The following is a 21,054-nucleotide window of genomic DNA, read 5'->3' as shown; positions in this document are numbered from 1 at the left end:
TTTGATATTCACAATGTGCTATGGCATCAACCTAAAACAAGTGTCCAAATGTCGGATATAATTCAATGGATGACCCACCAATGTGTTATAAATATAGATACTCTTTCTTTAAATGGAAGGAGCACTAATCCAATGAATTGCAAGATAGTGAGAAAGATTTCCATCAAGTTTTTATCAAACTGAGCCACATAATAATGAACAGGTTCTGATAGTTTATTTTGCTTCAAAAAATAAATGTAAGTAGGGAATTCCAGAATGTAGTAGTTAAACAATTGAATAAGACACAAAAGAGAAGCTGGAGGAACTTGAGAGGTCAAACAGCATCCATAGGCAGAAATGGTCAGTCAATGTTTTGGGCTGGACCTTTCAATCGAGATTGCTTCAAGAAAAGGTTTCAACCTAAAATGTTGACTGACTATTTCTGCCCATGGACCTCCTTGAGTTCCTCCAGCTTCTCTTTTGATTGCTCAGTATTCCAGCGTCTGCATTTCCTGTATTTCTCAGACAATTGTGTAGTTTGGACTCCCATCAAGAGCAGCCAATATGAAAGAATGGCATCACAGAATATTGGAGTGGGTTGTGAAGAAACATGCTTGTACAATGATCTGCTCATATTCAGTGCAAAAGTCAAGGAAGGGGTCATGTCATGGAATAACACTGTTCAGTTGGAGGCCCTTTCAAGGGAGAAAACTGGACCCAAACTGGGCCTTCATAGGTCGAGAGAAAGATGGGAGTTGGACTTGAGCATTGCAATTGTTGAGAGATGCTGGTCTGACCAGCGGGAAAGCATGACCATGGTCATCAATGCAAGGTACATTAGGGTTAGGGTCTAGTATGACCATTTGCACCAGTTTTATATAACGCCGCAGAAACTAAACAGATCAAAACCAGAACTCTCAGACCAATGCTTCAGATGTGGTATTGCGACCAGGACGCTTGTGCATGTAACCTGGTCATGTATCAAGGTGAAGCCCTTTTGGGTAGATCTAGGCCAAGTCCTGGAGAAAATTATAGACAAGTGATTCCCACAGGACCCAGAGAAGTTCCTTGCTGGGAAATATAATGGACATAAGGCTTACAATGAAGCTGTCCAAATTTCAAATCCAATTTGTGTTAATTGCATTGGCAATGGCCTAGAAGTGCATTGCAGTGACTTGGAAGTCCAACTCTAGTCTTAGTATTGAACGATGGAACAAGGAAATGAAGAGCTGTGTTCCCCTGGAGAAAATAACATAACCTGAGAAACAAATACGATACTTTTCATAGGATCTGGCAACCATACATACACTACCTAGGCGCATGGCGGTGATTGGTTTGCCATTCCTTGCTGTGGTTTCCTCACCCTCGCACTGATTCCAATCAAGGAAAGTCAGGAATATCGGCCCAGAGGCCGCCCACTGAGCTACGACAATCCCTTGTTATTTATTTTCCTGGCATTAAAGTTTTGTTGTTGTTGATTGAAGTTTGTGTGAGTTGTCTTGTTTTATGTGTGGGGGGAGGAGGGTTGGTAGAGACACGGCCTTGTATATATAGTCAAAAAGAAAATGAATATATGTACATTTGAATATGAACTGTCATGATTGGCATGACGCTGTATATAGCTGTACAAGCTTGTGTGAAAATAAAAATAAAATTTCAAAAGACAAAGACTGTGTTTCTCTCCATGTTCCACAGGAAGCATGCAATATTTAACAACTGAAATAAAAACTTCCAAGAAGAATTAAGAAATCAATTTCCTATTCCTCCTGGCAGCTGCTGAGAGATTGTCCACAAGTCTAAACTTAAAATGAGCAATCATTGAAATATTCTACCAAACCAAGTAACGTCCACTACTCACTGCCTTCTCATTTACACACAGCAGTGTCTCTGTGTTAGAAGTATTTTGGCAGTTCAGAACAAGGGAACAATATTACTGAAGTCTGACTGAACTGTGGGTACCCACCTTATGACTCTGACAAGATCGTGGAAGGCTTTGTCAACATTCAAAGGGGGATCTTTAGCACTCGTCTCGATGTAAGGTATCTTGAGTAGGAGAAAAGGATTTCTCAATTAACTTCAAAGGTAAACATGATTACAGTGGGAAATTCAAAGATTGAACCTTGCAACATTACCCCTTCAGGATTGGGAGAAGGGTTGCAAAAATAGCCAATGTATTACATCCAGCATTTTAGTAATGAACTTCAACAGAAATGGCAAAAGTTAATGCCTTTTATTCAGTGCAGATGGTTGTCTCCTCAAAGATGGATGTGCAAATGGCAGAATGCAATTAGTGACAATATTGGGAAATCCATAGAAAAACTGCACTGATGCAGGGAGAAAGTAAATAAATTTTAAAGGGGATGTTAGGGGTTGATTACTCTGTGTCTAACTCATGGAAATACTGAAATGTTGACAGCTTGATGAGTTGTGGAAGAAATTTTATGAAGATTGACCCTGTCACTCTGTGAAAGAAAGTTTGTGCTGCAGCTTTGAAATTGACACTTGAAATTGACACTAACAGTTGCTGAACAGCCCATTTTAATACATCATCTATTAGTGAGATATTATTTAGAAGTTAAGCCTTAATTAACCATAGTCAAGGGGTCTAGCAGTGGTTGTTGACACTAACAGTAATTATTGACACTCTCTCCTTCATATTAGCCAAAACAAAGATTTTAATACAAAAATATTGCAGTAAAGATCTTGATGTAGTTTTCAATAGGTTTATTCCACGAAGTAATCCTACTTCTTTAGCAGCTTGTTTGAATCTCTCAATAAATATATAGTAAATCCTGCATCCAGAATTCAAACAACTGGCAAAAAAGGAAATAAATACATTAAAACATTTTTTTAAAAGTTTATAATTGTAAAAGAAAATATTCTCCAAAGCTACACACCCCTTGGTGTACATGGTAACAAACTTTAACCAGCATAGCGCCCCATTTGTGCTCAGCCCGCAACAGCTATTTGAATAAAGTTTCATTAATATTGTTCTGAATAAAATGGTGCCCAGGATGAAGACTTGGCCAATGTGGCTCTCCGCTGGGCCAACTCTCTCCTTATTCCTCCTAGTAAGAGTCTTTATCTTTATCAGTATTAAGTATGTGAATAAAACTTTATTTGTAAACTTGGGAGAGAAGGGATTAATTAGTTAGTGTAGCAATTAATGCAACACTGTTACAGCACCAGCGACCGGGCCTTGAATTTAAATTTTGTAAGTTACGGGAATTACCCAATTAAAGTGAACTTTACATAATTAAGGACTACAAACTGATTTTTTTCTTCAAATTACTTTACAATTTGCATTGACTTTTGTCTTTTTAACTGTTTGTACTTCAAGCAGGTATATTAGTTAGGCATTGCAAGAGTGTGTCTTAAGTCAATGAGAAAATTTGCATATCCGACCTCTGCGATCCCCTCAGGTACCAGAAACCAAAGATTTTTACTGTATGTGCTTGTAGAATTAGATTTTGGAGCAGTGGAAGCTGCTACCTACTCTCTAGATAGATCATTTAACCATATAACAATTACAGAACAGAAACAGACCATCTCGGCCCCTCTAGTCCGCACCGATTTAAGTGAACTCCTCTAGTCCCACCTATCAGCTCCCTGTCCATAACCCTCTTATCCTCTCACATCCATATACTCATCCAACCTTCTCCTAAATAACAAAATTGACCCCGCTGCAACCACCTCTTCCGGAAGGTCATTCCACTCAGCCACCACTCTCAGAGTGAAGAAGCTTCCTCTATAAACCATTGCCCCCCCAACCCTTAACTTGAAATGATAATGATAATTGATGTCTTCGAATCAGTTTACTTTGTTGACATGGGTATCCCTTTTACTTCTGTTGGTGGTGGCATCTTATACTTAATGGCAAAGAATAAAGTTGGTACTGCAAAGGCTCGTGTATTGTGATTTTAAAAAAATATATTTTATTTGTGATTTTCCAAACTTAAACTCAGAAAGTCATCAGTCTTATCGATATTAATGTTGACAACATCAACCTTGATTACAGTTTACAATTATCAATTCTATACATATTTTCTGTAGATTTCAAACTTTTCTATCCCATTCCCTCCCAATTTAACACTCAAACAACTACAGTTACACACAACTTTCAGGATGTTCACAGCAAATGTATGAAACATGTATCAGGGGTTTATGGGTTTGTCACGTTAGTGCTCAGGCTGTTTTCTTTTTCTTGACTTTTTCTTGATTGGGATGGGATGGACCCCCACCATTCCCTCCCCCACTCCCGACAATTGAGGGGTAGATGGGGAGGGCAGGGCAGCGAGGCACGATAGTCCACAATATAATTGTGCTCCTATAGAATTTAGATATAGTTGCCAAATTTTCAAGAAAGTGGTGTGCCATGATATTTGAGAACAATGCAGAGTCTAAAAATGCAGTATCCACATTGCAAACATGGGCATTAGAATTAGGAGGAAAAAGATACTCAGCAGGTCAAGCACCAGACGTGGTGAGAAACAGAAACCATCTCAGGGCAAAGATATGCATTAGAATCGCTAAAAATGGATTACTACCTTTTGTTAGTTCTTTTTGTGGGGGGGGGGGATTTTCTTTTTTTTATTATTTTTTAAATTTTTTTTAGTTTTTAATTTGTGATTTTTTTATTGGAGGGCCTATATAATAGTAGTAGATATGTCAAAGTTGAGGTTTGCTACTTTTAATGTTCAAGGATTAAATAGTCAGATTAAACATAAGCGAGTCTTGGCATATATTAAGAAAATGAAAATTGATATTGCCTTTTTACAAGAAACACATTTGAATGTGATGGAAAGCGTGAAATTAAAAAGGGATTGGGTTGGGCATGTATATTTTTCTTCATTTAATTCTAGAGCTAAAGGTGTAGCAATTTTGATACATAAAAATGTATCTTTTGAATTACAATCAATGGAGGAAAAGGCAGGATGTATTCTTAAATTGAATTGTAAGATTTTTAGTGAATTTTGGACTTTACTTAATAGTTATGCTCCAAATGCAGATGATGAAGTATTTATTTTGGATGCATTTTTATGTTTGGTTCAGGCTAATGATAATATTTTAGTTGGTGGTGATTTTAATTGTGTTTTGGAACCTTTATTAGAAAAATCTCCAAAGAAAGTTAAAAAATCCAAGATGGCAATTCAGGTCCAAGCATTGATGAAAGATCTTAATTTAGTAGATATTTGGAGACGTCTTAATCCAACAGAGAAAGATTTTTCCTTTTATTCATCTAGACTTGAATTGTTTTCAAGGATTGACTTCTTTTTAGTATCGGCACATTTACAAGGGAAAATACAACAAGTGGAATATAAAAGTAGGGTGATTTCAGATAATTCTCTGTTATATTTTACATATGAGACTTCTGAGAAAATTCAAATAGTTTATCGTTGGAGATTTAATACAATGTTGTTAAAAAATATGGAATTTACTGATTTTTTGAAAAAACAAATTAATTTTTTTTGAAAGAAAATTCTAATTCTGTTCGAAGTAAGTTTGTATTATGGGATGCTACGAAAGCCTATTTGAGAGGACAAATAATTAGTTATACTTCTAAAATAAAAAAATGAATTGATTAAATCAGAGTCTTGAATTAGAGAAACAGATTGATGAGTTAGAAAAGGAATTTCAGAAAGATGCTACAGAAGATCATAAAATAGAATTATCTAGGCTGAAATTGAAATATAATACTTTGCAATTTTATCAATTTGAATGTGTGATTTATAGGACTAAACAACGATATTACGAATGGGGAGAGAAAGCACATAAGGTATTGGCGTGGCAATTAAAGAAAGAACAGATATCGAGAACTATTAATGCTGTTAGACGGAATTCTCTTATTACTTATAAACCTCGTGAGATTAATGATGAGTTTTATTCATTTAATAAAAAGTTATATACATCTGAAGGAAAACAGGAAACTGGATCGATTGATCTTTTTTTATCACAGTTGAATTCACCGATATTAGAGGATGGAGATAGAAGAACAAGAACCATTTATTGATTCGGAAATTAAAATGGCTATGCTGGAAATGCCAAACGGTAAATCGTCTGGTGATGATGGATTTTTGGTTGAATTTTATAATTTTTTTTAATGAGGATTTATCTACAGTGTTTGGGGATGTATTACGTCAAGTTGGAGAACATTATGAATTACCTGAGTCTTGTTCTAGTGCTTTAACCATATAACCATTTATGGAGCGGAAACAGGCCATGTCGGCCTTTCATAATTACAGTAATTCCTAAAAAAGATAGAGATCCTTTGAAAGTATCTTCATATAGGCCAATTTCATTGTTAAATGTAGATTATAAAATAGCTAAAATATTAGCGAATAGATTGGCTAAATTTTTACCAATGTTGATTCATATTGATCAAACAGGTTTTATAAAGAATAGATATACTTCAGATAACATTTTGCGCGTGATTAGTTTGATTAATAGATTTTGACAATCTTTAGATCATCCGATGGTGATATCCTTAGATGCAGAAAAAGCATTTGATAGAGTTGAATGTAAGATTTCATTTAAAGTTTTGGAGAAATTTAAGTTGGGTCCTTCTTTTATTGGTTGGATTAGGGCTCTATATAGTAAACTGGTAGCTAGAGTATTGACGAATGGTTTGATTTTGGAATCTTTTAAGTTAACTCGATCAACTCGTCAAGGTTGTCCTTTATCACCAGCTTTGTTTGCATTAGTGATTGAACCTTTAGCACAGTTGATAAGACAAAATACACAGATACAAGTTATGAAAGTTTTAGATGAGTATAAAATTAATTTATTTGCTGATGATGTATTGGTGTATTTACTAAACCCAGCTCAGTCACTTTTGCATTTGAAGGAATGTTTAATACAATATGGATGTCTTTCTGGATATAAAGTTAATTGGGAAAAAAGTGAAATATTACCAGTAAGTGAAGGAGATTATTCAGTTTGTAAGATTATTATTAATTTGAAGTGGACTGATCGAATTAAATATCTGGGTATAATTTTGAATGTTAATTATCAATCTTTATATAAATTAAATTATGCTCCTTTAATGAAAAAAATTAAAACTGATTTGATTAAATGGAAAGATTTACCTATTAATTTAATGGGAAGGATAAATACAATTAAGATTAATATCTTTCCGCATATACAATATTTGTTTCAATCTATTCCGTATTTACTTGATAAAATTTTTTTTCAAGATTTAAATAAAATGGTTAGGGAGTTTTTATGGAGGGGTAAATTTTTGAGAGTAGCTTTGAATAAATTAACTTGGAAATATGAGTTAGGGGGACTATGTTTACCACATTTTCAAAATTATTATGAGGCAGCCCAACTTAAATTTACTAGTTCATTGATGGATTTGGTACGGCCTCCTAGTTGGGCTAAAATTGAGATGGCAAGTATTTCTGAATTTGAAATACATCAATTTTTGTTCAGGTGGAATATAAATTTGTAACAACAATATAATGTGCCTATACTAAAACATTTAATGAAGTTATGGATAAAGAAAAATAAAATGATAGGCTCTAGGGGTAAATTATTGGATTTGACTCCATTGTATAATAATCAACTTATTTCTTTTTCAATACATAATCAAAGTTTATTGCATTGGAGATTTAAAGGTGTGAAAAATTTGGGAGATTGTTTTAAAGAGGGTGAATTTTTGTCTTTTAATCAGATGAGGGAAGATTTTGGTATTGATAAGAATTCTTTATTATCAAATTTGATCTTGGGTAAAATGTATGTTTGGTCGAGATATGATTTTACCTAAAATGACTAAATTTGAGACTTTTCTTATGAAGGTACCAGTGAAGGGTTATATTTTATTTATGTATCAAATATTGCAGGATGGTATGGATAAAAAAGGTTGGGATAGATCTAAAATTATTTGGGAAGTGGATATTGGTTTTATTTTTTCTGAAGATGATTCGTTAGATATCTGTTATGATAATGTAACTAGATTGATAAACACATTATGCAATGATTAATTACAATTTTTTACAGCAATTATATTTGACACCTGAAAAATTAAAAAAATATGGTTTTAATTAATCAAATTTGTGTTTTAGATGTGGTGAGACGGTTGGAACTTTTTTTCATGCTGTTTGGTCATACAATCTTTTTGGAAGAAAATTCAATCGTTTTTAGAATATCTGTATAAGATTAAAATAGTTTTAGATCCAACAGTATTTTTATTGGGTAGTTTGCAACCTCTGAAAGGCTTGGGATTAGATAAATTCCAGCTTGCTTTTGTATATTTAGCTTTATCCGTAGCAAAAAAATGTATTGCTAGTACGTGGAAAGATACAAATATGATTGATATTAATAGATGGCATAATGAGATGAAATATTGTTTAATAATGGAAAAATTACATCTGTTTCGCATAATTATAATTTTTTAAATTAATAAGTGGCTGTTATACTCAGAATATTTACATTTTAATTTATATTGATTAGATTTTAATATGCATCTTTTTAAAATGTTCTTTCTTTTTCTTTTTTTATGGCTCTGCTTAAGAGAGTTGGCTGAAGTGAGGGGGGGGGGTTCTTTTCTTTTTTTTTCTATTTTTTTCTATATATATAAAAAAAACATTCATGTTCATGTTTAATTGCGGTATAAGTCATATATTATTTGCTTTTTGAATGAATAAATAAAGTTTAAAAAAAATTAATCGCTAAAAATCAGAGATGGCACTTTTTAAAAGGCAGCGAAGGGAGGTGGAAGCATGGTTCCAATGGAACTGGAGCACTGCATACTGGGCTCTTGTTCTCAATGCCTGCTGCTGATAGTACAATCTAAAGGGCAACAGCAAAATCTACTTGGCCCTCTGCCAACATAATTTCCATTCTGTTTACAAGTCTACCCCCCAAAAAACTCCTTTGTTGTCAAATTGATAAAACATGACCATTTATTTTACATAAAGAATTAGGGGAATATTAGCATAATGGTTAAGTTACGAGACTGGGAACTAAAGGTATGACCCATTGATCCAGGGATGTGAATTCAAATCTAAACAAAGACAGGTGGGGAATTTTAGAGCCGCAATGTTAGTGCAATGATGTTACAGCACCAGTGATCGGGATGGATTCGATTCCCCGCTGTCTGTAAGGAGTTTGTACGTTCTCCCCATATCTGCATGGATTTTCTCTGGGGACTCCAGTTTCCTCTCACTGTTTGAAATATACTGGGGATTGTAGGTCAGTTGGGTGTAATTGGGTGGCATGGGCCCATGGGCCAAAAAGGCATCTTACTGTGATGCATGTCAAAATTTAAAATTTATAACTGATTAGTAGAAACTGTGAAGTGGAGAAAGAGTTGTGTTGAAGCAGAGTAGAATGTGCATAAATATATATGTTTGTTTGTATCCCGATTTAAAGCTGGTTTATACTGTCAATTAACCTGAGAACGATGGTTACACTTAAGGAGATCCTTCTAAAAACAATCCCCCAATTTGTTCACACCTACCTTGCAAGGTACCAGAACTCCTTGCTGTTCAAACAAAATTATCTGAATAAAAAATGGGCAGCATGAAAAAAAACACTGCAGTATCTGGGCTTCATTGTAAAGAACCTCTCACCCAGGAGAAGAACCGCGGTGCTAGTTATTGGGAAAACAATAAGCTCAATGGTCCTGCTCTGTAGGGAAAGTGTTCAACAAAATTTCCTTTGATAATACTTACACTGTATTTAGCTGCCATCTCTCCCCCTTGTTCACTTGTGACCTTGCGCAAGTGCATCAAATCCACCTTGTTGGCCACCAAAATCATGGGGAATGATTCCCTGCAACAGTGGGACAGCAACCAAGATTAAACCAGTGTAGCAGCGTTAGACTCAACAACACTCCAAACAAGAGTTAATTTTTAAACTAGGTGATCACCACCTTTTCATTCAGAAACTTAATCAATTTGTCCATGAAATGCCATTTACAGAGTACATTACAAATTAAAATATTTCATAAATCTCTTAGAAAATGTTGGAAGTGTATTTGTACACTGGCAAAAGTTTAAAAAACGACTACTGTACTTCCAGTTTTCAAGTGATAGATAAGATCATCACAAGCAGTTTAACATACAAGCTAATAGATCATCTACCTGACAAAGGGCCTAAGCCTGAAACATTGGTTACACTTTATTCCTGTGGATGCTGCGTGACCTTCTGCACTTCTCTAGTATGCTTGTGTACTCTATTCATCCCCGCATCTGCAAACTTTCTTGTTTAACTTTGCCGATTGTTTTACGAGTTAATGACCCAGTCAGTAAGCCACGTTTATGGAAATTAGGCAGGATCAAGAATTATAGCCAAGGGTAAAGGATCACCAATGTTTAGGGTTGGGCCCTTCATCTTATTAAATTTAAGGCAACATAAATTTTCAAACAGTTAGGAAATTAAAGATTGTGGGGAACAGCATGAGGTGGAACTATAACCAACACTACAGGCCATGCGAGAGAACTGAGGAATGTCAAGGACAGGTGAAACCAATACTTTTATTGCTTACATCATCATTAGGAAAGTTATACAAATAATTGCATGAATTATTCATCAAGCACATTAATTAGGACATGACATTGACCCTATTAAGTTTCAAAAATTGTTGCCCTCAGTACAAAAATTGTGAGCTTGAAGATTGTATTTTCCTCTAATCTGTACGCCAACTACAGATCATTTGATGACATTCTCTTTGATATGTCTCCTCTGATCTTTGGTTCAAGTTCTATTTCCAAGACTCATGTCTGGGAAGGTTCTATAGCGTATTATTGAAGGACAACTCCATTATTAAAGGTGACCAGACTTACCTTTTGGAATTTTTTTTAATGGATAGAAGAAGAATCACTTTCATCATTTTGAATAAGAGCTGGGGTTTTATACTTGGTCTTAAGATTAATATGTATCCTTCATTCAACAGAACACAGATTAGTTAGGTCATTACCTCAATTTTGTTTGTGGGAGACTACTATATATAAATAGGCTTAATAATAATGGTGACTAGACTTTAAAAGTACTTTGAAGCATTCCAACAGGAACGCGAAAGGCACTTTTGTAAGTTCTGGTCTCTCCTTTTTAAAGATGAGCACTTCTAATTAACCAGCTGATTGCATTAATTTATACTTTATTGGGTAGGTTACACAGAACATGTTCTTGTCATTCTCCACTGTCATTGCTCTGCATAATGTCTCATCTGTCTGCTGTCAGGATTAGTACTTTGGAAATTAATACCATCATTTGTAAAAAAAGGCACTAAAGTCTTCAGCAAAGCTCTCAAATGATCAATGTAATGTCGACTGTTAGTGGTCTAATTATACTGCATGAAAAACAATCAAGTGTTTCATAACTTTTTAAGATATTACCCACTAAGTCAGCAGGTAGATTTTCCACCTTCTTTCAGTCAAGCAATTTTGTAATCTGGCTGGTGCCATTCAAAGATAAAGAACATAAGAAATAGGAGCAGGAGTCGGCCATCTGGCCAGTCGAGCCTGATCCGTCATTCAATGAAATCATGGCTAATCTGATGTTAGGCTCATCTCCACCTACCTGCCTTTTCCCCATATCTCTTAATTCCCCTACTATATAAATATCTATCCAACCTTGTCTTAAATATATTTTCTGAGGCACCCTCCAGTGGTTCAGTGGGCAGTGAATTCCATAGATTCACCACCTTCTGAGAAAAGCAGTTCCTCCTCATCTCCATCTTAAATAGTACCCTGTATCTTGAGGCTATGTCCCCTCGTTCCAGTCTCTAGACTTACCTACCTCTATCTTATCTATGCCTTTCATAATTTTATACATTTCTATAAGATCCCCTCTCATTCTTCTAAATTCCTGTAAGTACAGTCCCAGATGACTGTAGCCTTCAAACCCCAAATTTAAGCCTGCTCATTCGATAGCATTTTATGTGTTTTTAAATTAACTCACTGGGTTTCCAGTTGGTGAGTTTTAATTGAACTTCCATATCACAAACATCATACAAACTGATGGCACAAATGAGGCTACGTAGCAGCAGTCAAGGAAAAACTCACCAGACAAATCCCAACATCTGTTTTGTGTTAGGCTGTTGGGTCACTGGGCATCAGCAGTGCACCCAAGTTCAATTCAATTGCAGTGAGGGGATTTACTTGCCCTTTTAGTTTCAGTGTGTGTTAAGTACGGGAGTCTGCAGATGCAGTGATTGTAGTGTGATGAAACACAGCAGCTCACGTAGCATCTATAGGAAGTCTAAATAAGATTTTGGGCCTGAGCCCTTCGTCAAGGTACAAGCAAAATGCAGGCAGGCATCTCAAAATAAAGGTGGGGGGGAAGAGAGGAGAGGAGGGAGGAAAGGGCAGGGGAAGAGGATAGGGGTGGGAAGTTGAGACAGAGGGATAGGGAAAGAGCGAACCTCAGAGAAGGGGATTCTCTGAATGGAGGAGGGGAGGGGGGGGGGTTGGGGGATAGCCTCATGCACTGCCAAACTGAGGCTAACTGCAAATTGGCGGAACTCTTAATATTATGTCTGGACATTCTCCAACCACTCCAACCAGAAAGCATATACATTGACTTCTTCAGTCTCTGTTAAGCCCCTCCCTGAGTCTCTCTACTTCATTATCTCTCTGTCTTCTTTCCTTCAACTCCCCACTCCCTTCCTTTCCCTCTCCATTCATAGAGTTACACTATTTATTACTTTACAGCTTTTAACTCTTCTACCTTCCCACCTGTATATACCTACAAAATCTTATCTGTCAGCCTATACTCCTCTCCCTGCCCCTCCTCCCTCCTCCCCTCCGCCCACATTTTTTATTCAGGCACCTACCTGCTTTTTGCTCATACCTTGATGAAGAGCTCAGACCTGAATCGTTGGTTACCCTTTACTTCTTATGGATGCTACGTGACCTGCTGAGTTTCTCCAGCACTGTTCTGAGACCCAGTTAGTCACAGCTCTTTACAGTAGGCAATATCACTCAGAATAACAATGAGGTAAACTAATGAATGATGTGTTTTAAGTGATGGTTGGGGACAGTGTAAAAAAGTTTTATTCTGAAAATAATATTGCAGTGATCCTACTGGATCAAACATCTGACTGAAATTTTGTCACCAGTACCTTTAATGGCGAAAGGCCCAAGCACGAAACATTGTTAACTTCTACTTATGCAGCATGACCTGCTGAGTTTCTCTAGCATTTTTATGGTTCATTCAGCCGCAGCATCTACAGACTTCCTTGTTTAGCAACCTCAACAATTTGGCACTCCCATGATACTGCACGGGCATGCTATCTTACATATACACTCAATTCTTTGAAGTAGGTCTTGAACACTCACTCTTGTGATTCAGAATCAAAATTCTGGGTTGAGAAGCTGTGGCAAATGCATAATTCAACTGTATTGAAATGCCAGTCTGCTACCAAGATTCATGCACATAGGCACAGGAAAAATGTGCCAATTACTTACAGACAGTAGAGGATTCAAACCCCGGTCCCTATAGTGCTGCCGCTGTAACAATGTTGCGCTAACCACTGTGCTAACCATGCCATCCGATTATTGGAAAAACAAGGAAATATGCATTAAAATGATGATTAAGATTCAGACAGCACCCACCTTCAAGTTAATTCACTTGTACACTAGCTTACTTTGGAATAAATCAGAAGTGTTGTATCCAGTTTTAATGCTATAATTTTTACAAGAGACATGCTCTACACATTCTTTTCAATTAACGAGCCATCCAGAGAATTGTTAAGATAGAGGTGAGTGATTAAAATTATAATTCCAATCATCAATATATTTAGAATAGAACCATAGAACATTACAGTACAGAAACAGGCCCCTTTGGCCCATTAGTCTTGCCAAACCATTTTTTTTTTGTTTAGTTCCACTGACCTCCACCAGTCCATAGACCTCCATTCCTCTCTCATCCATGTACCTATTCAAATTCTTTATTAATGTTAAAATTTAGCCCTCATTCACCATCTCCACTAGCAGCTCGTTTCACACTCCCACCACTCTATGTGAAGAAGTTCCCCCTCATCTTCCCCTTTCCCCTTAACCATGTCCTCTGTTTTGTATCTCACCTACTGTTATGTCACCTACTGTACTGTTACTTGGGAGGCTTATTATATAACTTAGAGATGCAAGATTCAAATAACAGAAGAGACTTTACTTACTGATGTCTTCCATCATCTCAGGAAACTATTCATATACATATACATACACCCCACAGTGGTGCACTACAGTTACTATAGTGAGAAGGGTGTATTCTAACACAGTTACAAAATAATTCACATATTCCTGATTATATAACATCCCTCCTTCTCAAGATAAAGAAATACTTAGTGTTCTTTATCACTTTCTTTCCAGTGCAACTTAAATAACTGAATTTGTACACTAGTTTATTTACACAACTATTTTTAAATAGTTCTTATTGGTATCGCACTGGTGGCAGTGTGTTGCTTCACCATCTTGTGGATTTGGCTGCGACCATTGGGCTCTGTGTTGCTGGTACATGTGTAGGTGATGTAGCTTGTTGTGCTTCACCTGACCACTGCTGTGTTGATGTTTCAGTATTAGTGGTTGTGGTCTCTTCACTTGATACTTCACTTGCTATTGGTGTTGCAGGCTTTGCTGATATTAAAGCTTTCTGCTTGATCACATCTTGTGTCGGCCGGATGTAAATTCTGTTCCTCCTCAGCTGATTGCCAGAGTCTGTCTTGACAATGTATGATCTTGGTGTCTCAGCTTCTCTGATGACCTTTGCTGGGATCCATGTTTTCAACATTGGCTCTTGAATGTGCACATGCTCCCCTCTGAAGAGTTCTGGCAATGTTTATACAGGTTTGTTAGAAATGCTGACGTCCTTCTTCTTGCATGTTAGTCAGTCTTCTTCCTCATGGTCTTCTGGAGGGTGTATTTTGCTTGGCAGAGTTGTTTTATATGTCCTTCCATTTAGAAGTTCTGCCGGGGACTTCATGTCAGCCCTTAAAGGTGTTGCTCGTAATGATAGAAGAACTAGGGATGGGTCATCTTTTGTTTCGTGACACTTAACTAGTGTGCATTTCAGAGTTTACACTTGTTTTTCAATGAACCCATGACCTTTGGGGTAGTATGGGGATAATGTAGTGATAACAAACCCATACTCTGCAGCTAGCTTTCTGAATTCTTGTGATGTCAACTGTGTTCCATTGTCATACATTACTTACTTAGATATTCCTTTTTCAGGAAGGAACGCTCTCATTTGAGGTGATAGTTGGCACTCTCAGGTGTTTCATCCTTTTGACAAATGGAAACTTAGAATGGTAACACTCTTGATTCTCGGAGAACAAGTCTATTCGACTGTGTGCCATGGCCTGGAAGGTACTTCTGTGGAAATCATTTCCTCTTTTTGTTGTGTGCTTCTGTTGATGCTTTTGGATGTCTTGTTTGTCTGGATCTCATAATTGACAGAGATTAATTGCAACTCCTGGCAGCTATCCAGACCTAGAATTGCTGGTCCGTCAGCATCTATCATGTAGAATGTACAGCAGATATTCTTTCCCTTATGGCAGCCATTGATCTTAGCTCTCCCTAGCTGCTTGATAATGGGTCCACCATTGGCCATTAATGCGACATTTGCTGTTTCCAATGCACTGTCTTTTGTATACCCTTTTATTATGTTCTCTGGGAACATCTGGCAGTAGAGTCTAAGTGGAAGGATGTTGCTTTGTGATCCAGTATCTTTTAGGTTACATATCATAGGCTTGTTCTGGATTGTTCTCTGTATTTGGATCCTTGTGTGCAACTTGCTTCTTTCTTTCATCTCATTCAACATCTTGTGAAGGTGTATGGATTCTATGTCCAGTATCTGGGAGTCCAAATCCTCATTGCTGTTTCTTTTTATGTTGTTGATCTTCTCCTTGTCTTTTATCTTCACTGGTATTACTATTTTCTTCATATCAGACTTGCACATCTTCACCACAGGCTCTTCATTCAGAACCATATGCAGGGCATTTGCTTTGGTCATTGAAAGGGCATTGTTTGCCACACTTCCTGCAGGTCTTGGGGGTTTACACTTTTCTGTTTGAGTTCTTTATACCATCAACCCTTCCTTCTCTTTGCTGTGGGTGGTCTGCATAGAGATTCCATTTGCATCCTCGTGGCTTCGAAGACTCTGGCTGTATTCATAACTTCAGCCAGCTTCAAGCTATCCTTCCCTATAAGTGACTTCTGCACTTTGGGATGGGCACTCCCCCATACTAGTTAATTGACTAATCTTTCGTCTATGTCCTTAAATCTGCATTTATCAGCAACAATTTTTACTCTAGTGAGGAAGTTATCAGCAGTCTTATCTGTCTCTTGTATTAAGCATTGAAATTCATAGCATCTAATTCTATGATTAGACCTGGGTTCAAAGTGAGAAGTAAACTTTGCAAATATCTACTCTAGATCATTTTTCTCCACCTCTGTAAGCTCCCAGCCATTAAATAAGTCAAGGCCTTGGTCCCCTGTCCAGAGAAGTATATAACTGAACTTTTCTGCTGTTGCATTTTTAAAATAGCTTTTGAATGCTAAATTGCACTTCGACTGAAACTTCTTATACGATTCAACAATGTCTTCAGCCTCTCAGCCCATCACTGGGTGAACTGCTGTTGCTCCGGCCATTTTTTGTTTTTTTTTCTTTTCTTCCCCTTTGTATATCAGTGACTTACAATAAATTGTATGGCTTTATTCTTGTTCTCTTATACTGCTCCCACCAAGTTATGTCTCTGGAGTTACTTGGGAGGCTTCTTAAATAACTTCGATGCAAGATTCGAATAACAAAAGAGAGTTTACTTACTGATGTCTTCCACCATCTCAGGAAACTGTTCACACACACTCGTATACATATACATAAACAGTGGTGCACTACAGTTTCTACAGTGAGAAGGGTGTATTCTTACACGGTTACAAAATAATACACATTATCCTGATTATATAACACTTACCCTCTGGAAAAAAGCCTATCTACATTTACTGTCTATCCTTCCTCATTGAAAACCTGGCAAATATTGACAGATGTGTAGTGGAATGTGTGCTGACTGGCTGCATCATGGTCGGGTATGGGAACACCAATACACCTGAGTGGAAAGCCCTGAAAAATGTAGTGGACACAGCCCAGGACATCATAGGAAAAACCCTCCACACCATTGAGAACATCCACAGGGAATGCTGCAATCAGAGAGCAGCAGCAATTATCAAGAATTCATATCACCCAGCACATGCTCTGTTCTCACTGCTACCATCGGGAAAGAGATATAGATGCCACAAGACTCGCACCACCAGGTTCAGGAACACCTGTTACCCCTCCACCATCAGACTCCTCAACAACAAACTCAATCAGAGACCCATTTCAGGACTCTTACTTTTGCATTTTATTGATTTTTTTTTCTCTGTATTGTCAGGTTGTTTACACTTCTTTATTTATTTACATATCTTCTTGAGTATAGTTTTTTGCACTACCAATAAGTGGTAATTTTGCCTCGCCTACAGGAAAAAAAATCTCAGGGTTGTATGTGATGTCATGTATGTACTCTGACAATAAATCTGAACTTTTAACTTTGCTTGTATCACAACCTTATTTGGCAATTCAAGTACCTAGGAACACAGTGGATGGGACATTTGAAAGGCTTTGCCTCAAGATGGTAGCTAAAGTCATAAAGAATGCCATTACCCTGGTCACAACCTCTTCTCACTGCTGTTTTTGGGCAGAAAATATAGAAGCCTGAAAACCAGCATCTCTAAGTTCAAGAACAATTTCTTTCCAAGCTTGAACCTCTCTTTGGTATACTAAACATGGACTGCTCTGACACCACAAAAGGACTGTCTGCACGATTGCAAGTCACTTTTTTTGCATGAAGTTTACTGTGAATATTTATTATCTACCTTATGTATTTATTGTCTCTTTTAATTTAATTCAATTATTTTACAATTATTGTTTTACTTTACAAATATTTTTCGGCTGCAGAAAGTAAGAATTTTAGTGTAAGTGTACATTGTGCACTACAATAAACCCATTGCACTGGATAAAGAAAATTTAGCTTCCTGAACATTTTTTTATGGATTTTATGGATTTTGGGCTGCTGTTCACAAAACTCACCTTAAATATTCCTATCATGTACTTTTTAAAAACGATATAACCTATTTTTGTGGTTTTCCTGTCATATTTTAAGTCTATGAGTATATTGCCCAACAAGCAGGCAGTTTTTGGTCAGTCCAAGTGTGTCTGGGCATGTACTCAGTGCAGGTGCTATGCAAATATTGTCCTAGGCCTGGGCATGCTTACTCTTGATAGATGCAGACAGGCTATATAAATAGCCACATATACAGATGCTGTGCATTACACTGATAAGGATTGAACACATGTTGATGCGCATGTTCTTCAGGAAATAGCACAGTGAGTGTAGTTAACAATAGCATTTATTGTCTTCAGGAAGATTCAATACAGCAGAAATCTTCCATCAATATTGCAACAGCTGCGATACATTCAGTTACATTTGCGGTGAGTATATGCTTAAGGCCCAAAGAGGCAGAATGGCTACACTTATTAAGAAAGCCTATGAGATCTGCTTTGGTTGTAAAATTGGTGACCAAGACAAAACATAGGCTGCTCACATTTGCTGCACAACACATACAGTCAACCTGAGAACTTGGCTCAGTATCGTTATGTGATGAAACAAGTTAAATTCAATAAAAGTTAATTTAATGTTTCTCCAGCGTCCTATGTGATGCAGCACATCTGAAATTGATTTTGTGTTCAACGTGAAGTTGTCCATTATAATCCCCAATCTTCTTTCAGAAAAAAAATCTTTCGACAAATATCAGTGTGCAGTGTTATCAACTTGTGTTGAGAAACCAGTCAATCAGGTGGGATGGCAGTAGATGCTCTGAGCCTCCTCTGATTATATTTGGAAATCATTCAGCATCTGTTCGTCTTCAGAACAAATAACTTCAAATGTTTTAATAAAAGATTCAATAGGACAAAATTAAATCTGCACCTGCAATCAATAACTTACAATCGGACAGTTAATGATGCTTCCTTAGTAACTTCATTATCTCCCAACGCAATAAATCAGAGTAATGAATGCATTAAAGCAATGGATGAAGGAATGTCAAAGAAGCAGGCTGCACTCAGCTGCTAATATTGACAGCACCATAGCTAACAATTTGCTGCAGATTTAATTAAAATTTAGAAGCACATCAGTGACATTCCCTCCAAAAAGTGATATAATTTTGAAAGCTTCCAAATGGAACACTCCACATCGAGTTGGCTGGATATCAATCCTACAATCTTAATGTGGCGCAGCTTTCTTATTCTTTCAAGAAAGACTATGGTGGGAAGATGCCATTGGGCTCAGATCAGGAGCATGTTTTCTGAAATAGCAATTTCACTAAATAGAGGGCTATTGGAAAACCTCGTAATTTCTACGGTAGGGACATGTTCGGCACAACTTTGTGGCCTGTATTGTGCTGTAAGTTTTCTCTGTTCTATCCTCTCTCCCACCCTCTCTCACTATCCTGTATTTTTTTTTCTCCTCCGTATTTCTGGCATTTATTCAGTTTGTTTTTGATTGCAATGGCTGAATCCGCCTCTTTCACCTCATTCCAGAACCAAAACATTCCCTGCTCACAAAATAAAGTCTCAGTGTACAGGCTCTGCCTCAGGGATGTGCATCTCTTCATGTGTTTTCTTTTAGCCATGACATTAAACAGTGATCTACCCTAATAAAGATGTAAAAATAAAAATAATTGGTTCTGTCGCAAGACAAGCAGGGAAGACACCTCCATATCTTCACCAGCAGTAACCTACCTCACAGCACATACTGACTAAATCAGGAGACGTGGCCAATTATCTCAGTGAGGCTTTGTGCCAGGCTGCTGTTCATTGACTTCATCTTGGTGTTTAATCCAATCATTCTCCAGAGACTGGTGGAGAAGCTGTCCTCGCTGGGACTCAACACCCATCTCTGTAACTGGATTTTGGACTTCTTAATGGAAAGATCACAGTCCGCCCGGGTTGATAGCAGAACGACGAGCACCATCATGCTGACCACCAGTGCACCTCAGCCTGCTCCTGCTCATGCTACTGACCACCGACTGCATTACTAGATCCATCTCCCAGAGTGTCATCAAGTATGCAGATGACACAACAGTAGATGGCCTCATCAGCAACAACAGTGAGTCGCACTACAGAGAAGAGGTGGGAAATCTTGTGAAATGGTGCAAGAGAACAACCCGAGTCTCATCGTGGACAAGACGAAGGAGATGAGCATGAGCTTCACGAGGTCCAGGAACAACCATCCTCCACTATACATCAACAACTCTGTAGGAGAGAGGGAAGAGCAACAAGTTCCTTGGAGTTCACTTAACCAGTGACCTATCATGGACACTCAACATTGCCTTATTTGTCAGGAAGGCACAACAGTTCCTGAAAAGACTGAAGCTACCGGCCACCATTATGTCAACCTTTTACAGGAGCTCTATCGAGTGTGTCCTGGCCAAATGCATCACAGTGCAATGCAGTTGCTGCAAAGCAATGCATAGGAGGTCAATCCAGAGGACCATAAAAGTGGCAGAGAGGATCACCAGAGTCTCCCTCCCCCCATCTGAAGAGGGTGCACAAAATCACCGAGGCCCCCTTTCACCCTGCACACAGCATTTTTCATCTGTTCCCATTAGTAAAGGAATATAGGAGTATCCAAGCAAAAGAGTGAGTGAGTGAGTGAGTCTGTGTGTGTAAATACTTGCCCTGCATATGTATTGTCTGTATGTGTGTTATATCTGCTTGTACTTCTGCATGTTTTGCATTGAGGACTGGAGAACACTGCTTCAACGGGTTGTAGAATAAATTTTACTTTGTTGTGTTTATATTTGCTGCTGTCTCCCTATGAACATACAATTTATTGACAAGGAAGGCTTTCCAATATTCCATGACACTGAAGAATGCTACGTACATATGTTGAGTAGGAGCAGGCTACCTGCTTTGACAAGCCAAACCTGCTTTTGAACGTGCCCGTGGTGGAGCTGCCCCAGGCTTCACCTCATTTTCATACCCTCAAATTTCCAGATCTTTCAAAAATATATTTTTTTCTTCTTTAAATACCTCCAC

General features: G+C 37.5%; 1 protein-coding gene across 7 annotated transcripts in view; it reads right to left on the bottom strand.

Moving 5' to 3' along the window:
- LOC138761912 (ras-related protein M-Ras) overlaps positions 1 to 21,054 on the bottom strand; it is a 72,851-nt gene that overhangs the window by 2,404 nt on the left and 49,393 nt on the right. For all 7 annotated transcript variants that reach the window (XM_069934861.1, XM_069934860.1, XM_069934862.1 and 4 more), the window contains 2 exons: positions 9,654 to 9,753; positions 1,943 to 2,022 (listed from right to left, as the gene is read on the bottom strand). In XM_069934861.1, the coding sequence (XP_069790962.1) occupies positions 1,943 to 2,022; positions 9,654 to 9,753 (180 nt within the window). The remainder of the gene's footprint in view (positions 1 to 1,942; positions 2,023 to 9,653; positions 9,754 to 21,054) is intronic.

Source organism: Narcine bancroftii, chromosome 4 (assembly GCF_036971445.1).
Source record: "Narcine bancroftii isolate sNarBan1 chromosome 4, sNarBan1.hap1, whole genome shotgun sequence".
Lineage (NCBI taxonomy): Eukaryota > Metazoa > Chordata > Chondrichthyes > Torpediniformes > Narcinidae > Narcine > Narcine bancroftii.
The sequence above is the reverse complement of the archived record's forward strand: the minus strand, read 5'-3'. Positions and strand labels throughout refer to the sequence as shown.